General features: G+C 39.5%; 1 protein-coding gene across 1 annotated transcript; it reads right to left on the bottom strand.

Moving 5' to 3' along the window:
• Nucleotides 1–1,743: 1,743 nt before the first annotated feature.
• Nucleotides 1,744–2,613, bottom strand: LOC145625229 (uncharacterized). Its single transcript, XM_081678300.1, has 2 exons — nt 2,026–2,613; nt 1,744–1,848 (listed from the first exon to the last, which is right to left on the bottom strand). Exons 1-2 carry the CDS (start codon nt 2,611–2,613, stop codon nt 1,744–1,746), a joined length of 693 nt encoding a protein of 230 aa, XP_081534426.1.
• Nucleotides 2,614–7,302: the final 4,689 nt, after the last annotated feature.

The raw sequence follows: 7,302 nt of genomic DNA, 5'->3' as shown, positions 1-7,302 counted from the left end.
TCCTCACATTCCCAACCACCTTCAATTAATGACGATTGTTGAGCTTCTCTATTTCTTCTGGATATTTCCCCAGATGAACCCTAGTTCATCATCTGGGGTTTTCTCTCTCCTGTGTTCTTCGTTTTCCCACTTCCTCTCTCTAGATCTGCACTACCTCTCTCCTCTTTTCTTCGATTTCCCTCTTCCTCTATCCTTCGATCTTTCTAAACACTACTTTCCTTCCAAAAAAATGCCAGACCTAGATCCATTGAAGGATGCTTACATGGCAACCAACGACAAAGGGGAGGAGAATCTGATCAACTACTTCATCCACTACTTCGAGACTGGATCTAACTTCCCTCGTGAGTTCTATGAGTCAACTGATACGGGACCCTACTGTACCTAATACACATACAAGGCTCTGGGAAAAGTGCTGAAAAGCATGGATGAGGAGGAAAGGCAGAAGAGGGAGGAAGGACAAGGTGAGTCCCGTCGCAAATCCCTTGATTTCTTTGAGGGTCCTCCAGATCTGGTTGCTGAGAGTGCTGAGGGTAGTGCTGTGGCCCCAACGAAGGCCAGATCTAAGAGGGAACGACCACCACCCAAGGTTCGTTCTTCGAGAAAGGCGGCGCGTGTGGCTTTGCGTAGGATGCGTGGGCTCCCTGACACCGAGTACATCGTTTTGTCTTCTGATGATGAGGAACCACCATCCAAAAAAGATGAGCCCGCCTCTTCCTCTGTCCCTATTGTGCACTGCTACGTGAGGCGGATGAACCCTTGGGTTCAACCCTCTGAGTGACTGATCTCGTAACGATTCCTAACCCTAATTTATTCTTTAATTTATTTGAGTCCCTATTTATTGATGGATGTGTTTGATTATGTGCTGGTTATACTGTTGTTGATAAAGTCCCAATTTCATGTTCAATTTCTATGTTAATTGTTGATGTTTGTTGGTTCTTGATGTAATTGTTGCAGTTATTTTTTGTTGGTGGTTATTTTTGGGCTTGGATCTGGTTGTTGGTTTTGATGGGTGACTGATTCATCCTTGATGGAGTTTAGTTGGCTATTTTGTTGTTGATTTTTGGATGTATTGTTGTTGTGGTTGCTGGTACTGTGATGGTTGTTGTTGTGTGCTGGGTTATGGACATATACACCATGTTGTTTTGTTTTTGTTTGATACACCATGTTTTAAGTAGTGTTGGCCTTTATGGGAATATGGTTGATAAATGATGAGACTATTATGGCTAGTTTGTTGCATGTACTGTTCTCAATGACATGTTGGGAAAGAGAGCACCCTATATTTGAGTCCCTTAGTGTTGCCTTTTCAGTGATGATTGATGAGTCCCTTTCTTATTATGAGTATGTTGTTAGTGTGTAATCCAAATGATGAAGGGACTCCATTGAATTTCAATTTGAACAAGTATGTAGCTCCATCATTCTCAATTTTGGGAGTGATGTTGAGGTAACCTTGTTTGAGTTGTTGTATTCAACAAAATTATGAACTTCTGATGGATTTTCTGTGTTTAGATAATTACCATTTTCATTCCATTCAAAATGTGGCTAAAAAAAGCCTATTACATGAGTACTTGGACTTTCACATCACTGCCTTAGTGGTTTTTGACACTGTAAAACACAAAATACACCTAACCACCTATTCATTTAGATTGCCATGAACAATAACAACAAAAAGAAAAAAATAACCTAACTTCAGATGGTTATGTGTGGCAGTATATGCTGTTGTCCTGATTTGAGGAGTACCCTTGTCTAATCTGCATCCACCTCCATTTCCTGTGTTGTTGCTTGAGTCTCATCTGGTGCTGGTATGAACATTGTGTTCAAGTATTCCAAAGCCTCTAGCACTATCTCCTTCTGAACAAACACTTGATTTGGCAGAATACCTAGATTTTCAAGTTTTTTTTTGTTCATGTGTGGAATTTTGTACCTATTCCCTCCTTGTGCCTTCAGTATTTTGATCATGCATCTCTGTAGAGTGACCTATATGTACTTGTTGACTTCAGGCTTGAATGTGTTGTATGACTCTATCACCTTCTCAACTAGCTCATCAAGATTTTTAGGGAAAGATTGATATTGTAATGATTGAATAGACCTGAAAAGACCTAAATCCAACACATTTAGATCAGGTGATTGAGCTGGTTGGAACACAAATTGAATGTTAAACCCATTGGATGTTGTTTCTGCAACAAACTCCTCATCTCTTGGTATTTGATGTGGCCTTGCATTATCCCATTGTATGGTAGCATTCTTGGGCAGACTTTCTGGCCATTTTTCCTTGATTGCTGGAATGACTTTGTTGAGTAACATGTCCCTAATGACCTCCCTGTTTACATTCTGAAGTGCTCTTGTCACCATTGTTCCTGCTGCTCTGTTCTTGCTTGATTTTTTTTCTCTGTCCTGGACTGTGAATGGGAATATCCCATACTTTCCATCATGTACAAGTTCACCATTTATGCCATACAATGGCTTACCAATAATGGCCATGAACATTGCCTTTAACTTGAATCTTCTTGATTGTTGTGCCATGTATGGATCCTCTTCACTTGGTAGAAGGTAAAACCTCCTTTTATCAGGGTTCAAGTAGAACCATTTCTCATCTATGTGAATGTTGTAACTCATGTCTTCAAAAGTGGGGTCCTGATTACCTTCAACAGGGTTTATGTGACTTAAAACCTACTTCATTCTAGCTATCTTGTGATCTGCTGAGAGTGCTGGTTTGCAACTTGCTGTGTGTGTTCTCAACCTTCCCTTTTTCTTCAAATAGTGCAAAGTCACATGTGAAATGTTGAGTGATGCTGCATATGACCTCTCTGATTGTAAGAATTCATCTGTGAATTCTCTTGGTTTTGGACCTGTTTTGCCATACTTTTTTGTCCTGACATCAATCATATTCCCCTCTGCCATCTGTTTTTTTATGTCTGTGAATATTCTTGTGATTGTTGATTTATGCACTCTGAATTTTGTTGAAAGTTGCATTTTGTATCCTCTTGGCAAAGCTCCATCTTGCATCATCATCAACATTGCATCAACAATCTCTCTTCTTTGATACATGGTGAGTTGTTTTCTGTTGGTTGTTGTTGCTTCTTGAGTCTGTCCTTGTTGTTGATCTTCATCATGATGGATGGTCTCTTGTTGAGCTTGCTCATTTGGTGCCTGAGTCCCTTCTGTAGACTCTTCTTGTGCATGTTTTCATTATCAGAATCATAAAACTCTATGTCTTCATCTTGAATTTGTTCTTCCTCTTCAAAATAAAGTTCTGCCATGAGTTCCTCTGTTAGTAATTCTTCGATATCAAACTGCTGAGATTCATCAAAATATGCCATTTTTTGTTGGGGTCCCTTCCTTTTCCAAGTTGCTGATGATGCTGTAGGGTTGGCAGATGAAGGTTTTTGGCAAGATGAAGCTGCCCTACACTTTTGTGTACATAGAGAACGAGCAACATCACTTGGTTATGGTGGATTCCTCTGTGCAGTATTGATGTAGCCTAGGATGTAATTTTTTGGATTAATGGGGGGCTAATATCTGAATTAGGGTCTAACTTTTGGGGATAAACATTTGGATGACTTTTTAAAAATTGTTGATGGTTGTATTTAATGCTTTGAGTTATCAAAGCTTGGTTGATAATGGGGGCTTCCTTTTATAAGCCTCTTAAATGCTGTTGGATTCTCTATTTATGAAGATGTTCAAGAATTGAATGCTTGGTTTTTTTTTTTAAAAAAGTGGAGGGAATTTTAAACCCTCCCAAATTTACAAAAAGTTTGAAAATTTGGCCAAAAAAAAGAGGGAATCTGATTTCCTTCTAAGGGAATCAGATTTTCCCACTAACCCACATTGGGGGACCATTTTTTCTCTCTCCTACATATTTGATTAATTCAATCTAAATACACCTTAATCTACCCCATCCATTTTTTGCATTGGCAACCGTGAACTCACTCAAAGTTGCACATAATATTTTTTCTCTCTCCTACATATTTGATTATTTATTGTGTTGCTTGATTATTTATATTTATTGCTTGATCACGCCTTTTATGCATGCTTAAAGGGAATTTGGTACTTGTAATCAAGCTTAATAAGATATTAATAATCTTGTTAGGGTTAATATGATTATAAATTCAAGTGATCGCCAATAATAGTTTATTTGTGCATTAAATTCAACCAACATTGATTAAACAGGTTGAGGGTTAATCTATTGATTGCATGTTAATCAGAAAGCGACATGAATACGATCAGAATAAAGTAGAGGCCTATTATTAGGGCAGATTCAATCTCTTTTAGGTTGGATTTGTACCTTCATCCCCGAACCCTTATTTGGTTCTAGACCTTATGGAGTTGACGATCTCTTGGATCGTTAAGGGGCGTAACATTCATCCTATGAACGGTTTACAAGTTCCTAAAAAAATTTGTTGGCGACTCTTTTGCTCTATCTTCTTCCCTTTTGGACGCCACCGTACTTTTGTGTATGATCACAGTGGGGTTCAAGCTAGTGGGATTAAAGCTTGAAATTTATTCCCTACAGTTTTTGGCGACTCCACTGGGGAGGATTTCTCTTTTAATTCCTGAATTTGTTTCGGCAATGATTTAGAATGAGTGGATGAGACTCGAAAAGTTCTAAGTATTTCATGTGCGTAATTTTGATTAACATTATTGTCATATGCATAAAAAAGATCTCATTGGAAAGACCATCCGCAATGAGTTAAAAACATAGGATTTTACACGTAGGAAATTTGAGGAATATCTTTCACAACTAGGACTGAAATAACACCGCGCGAAACTGGAAAATTTTATCGAGCACAGAAAGCTGCTGAGGCATGTGGGAAGTAGCGTCATGGGCTAGAGCTTGGCGCCAGCATTTTAGTCGTAGCGCCAGACGCCAGTATTGGCGCCAGGCGCTACAATTAAAAGCTGGCGCCAGTCTTTGATTGCTGGCGCCAATTTCCCCCAATACCGAGCCAGAAATATGCGTTCTAATTTCGACCAGTTTTTCGTATTATTTGCTCGATCCTACTTCCTGGTTGAATTTTTTCTAACTTTTCTGAAACCCATATGTGTTATACATATGGACATAACCCTCTGGGAATTTATGCTCCATCTACCCGATTGAACGCTCCGTGCAACAAAGGGTACATCCGAGAATGTTGAATTCACCAAACCATGGAAGCGAGTTTTTTTCTAAAACTCGCGGTGTCCCATCCACTCGCGCCAACCCTTCACGGTTAGGCTTCCGTGCGGTGCATCCGGACAATTAACCATGGACCCTCTATTGACTAACCCATATCCCGAACTTTAGAGAACTAGAGCCATGGTTAGGTTGCAAACTCATTGCATCATATTGTGCCTACTTGACTACTTGTGCATTATTTGTTGTGCATACTCTATGTGATTTTTCCTAACCGTTTGTTTGACTTGTGTTAAGACTAAATAAACCGATTAATGACTAAAGGACTTTGTTTAATTAATTAATTAATTAATTAGAGCTAATAAATATACCTAAAATCGAGTCATAGTTCCTTTAAGTCAACCCGGATTTTTATTCCCGTATACTGCACAAGCGTCAACTTGTTTTGGTCATAGCTGGAGTTCTATAAAGAACTACGAGTCGTACAACCTATGGATCTGTAGCCCCGAGTTTTATCTTTTAATTTGGCGTTGGTTTCATCCAAATCAGAGTCACAGATCAAAAGTTATGACTAAAATACCACAGTCTGTCCAGTTTAATGCATATACGTGAAGTCTTAACTTAGTCTTTGCTTGAGTCTAGTCACATAGTCTAGCCACATGGTCATGACACGAGTCTTAACATGCCACCTACACTCACTAGTATTAGCACACACTTTGAGTGCACATCACCATGGCCATGTCTTAGGTTCATGCATGAGTCGGTCTTTTCCGTCATTTGAGTTGGGGGGTACATTCTATTCCTAATTCTTATATCCCTCCATCTAAATCTTCTTTCACATTCTATTCCAATTTTTCTTTACTTCCTCCATCCATTGCATGTTGAATAAAGTTTGAGTCAAATAATTAACAATAAATATCCCCAATTTCCTTTTCCACAGTACTTGGTCGAGGAGAGAAGGGAGATTAATCAAGGACAACCTCTTTATTCAGGTCTAGCTTTTTGATAAACCGATTCGTCAAAAGAGGAAGGCTAAAAAGATAATGGCAACTCAAGAAGAAGTCAATGAGCTTAGGAACCAATTGGTTACCATGACTGAAACACTGAAGCTCCTCACACTTAAGGTCGATGATCCCATGAAGCAACAACAGATGGATCTCATGCAAGAGAGTCTAAGCAAGCTATCTAGTGACTATAAATTTCAGGGCATGAGTTCACAAGGGGTCTCGCTGGACAAGGAACTTCTTCCGCATAAGTTCAACGCCACTGACATCCCTAAATTCAAGGCAACAGATAGCCCTTACTTCCGTCTAAGAACTTTTGAAACTATAATGAGTATTAAGGGTATTGATAAGAAGGTTTTCCCCTCTCTGTTCCCACTATCTCTTGAAACCGTTTGCCAACAATGGTTCTTCTCCCTTGACAAGTAGAAAACCTCTACCTGGGAATCGATAGTGAACGCTTTCGTTGATAGGTACAAGTGCAATATCCAAGTTGAAACCGACCATAGACAACTTGAGATGCTAAGACAAAAAGAGAATGAAGGCTTTACTTCTTTCTTTAATAAATGGAGGGAAACTTCCGCCAAGATGATTGAGGTCCCCACCGAAAAGGAGTCTGTGAGGATGTTTATCAAGAATCTCCAAGAAAAGTATTCAAAGCACTTAAAATATCAACACAATTTGAATACTTTCTAGGCCGTTTATGACATCGGAATTGAAATCGAAGACGACCTCGCAAAGCAAAAAGCTACTAACAATAGTAACCACGGTGGCTGGAAAGGAAAGAAGAACAACAATCCTTCTTCTTCCGAAAACGCCCACTCCAGTAATAATGTTAGTACCTTTGACAATAATGGTGTCTTAGCCATAGATAATCAAGGATCTAAAAGGAAAACCAGGCGAGAGTTCACACCCATTGGAATGACCTACGATGCTGCTTTTGATCGTCTCTATGATCGAGGATTAATCAAACCTATTGGCCCTACCGAGGATCCAACACCAGAAAATCGATCTTCGAGATGGAATCCAAACTCCTATTGCAAGTACCATCGAGGGCGCGGTCATACTACTGATGAATGCTACTGGTTTCAAAACCTCATTCAAGATCTCATAGAGGCAAATAAGATCCCATCGCCTCTAGCTAGCGAGAAGACTGGATGATGTCGGAGCAAACAATACAAGACAAGAGGC

The sequence above is a fragment of the Chenopodium album genome, chromosome 3 (genome assembly GCF_948465745.1).
Source record: "Chenopodium album chromosome 3, dcCheAlbu1.1, whole genome shotgun sequence".
In the NCBI taxonomy this organism is placed as follows: Eukaryota; Viridiplantae; Streptophyta; class Magnoliopsida; order Caryophyllales; family Amaranthaceae; genus Chenopodium; species Chenopodium album.
Note: the sequence above shows the minus strand (reverse complement) of the source record. Positions and strands in the feature narration are given on the sequence as shown.

Bases quoted from the DNA above. Each gene is read 5' to 3' on its own strand.
- LOC145625229 (XM_081678300.1), bottom strand. From the start codon at position 2,613: ATGAGTTACAACATTCACATAGATGAGAAATGGTTCTACTTGAACCCT. The intron at 1,849-2,025 runs GTGATAGAGTCA...GTGTTTGTTCAG, and splicing joins TTGATGAGCTAGTTGAGAAG to AAGGAGATAGTGCTAGAGGC.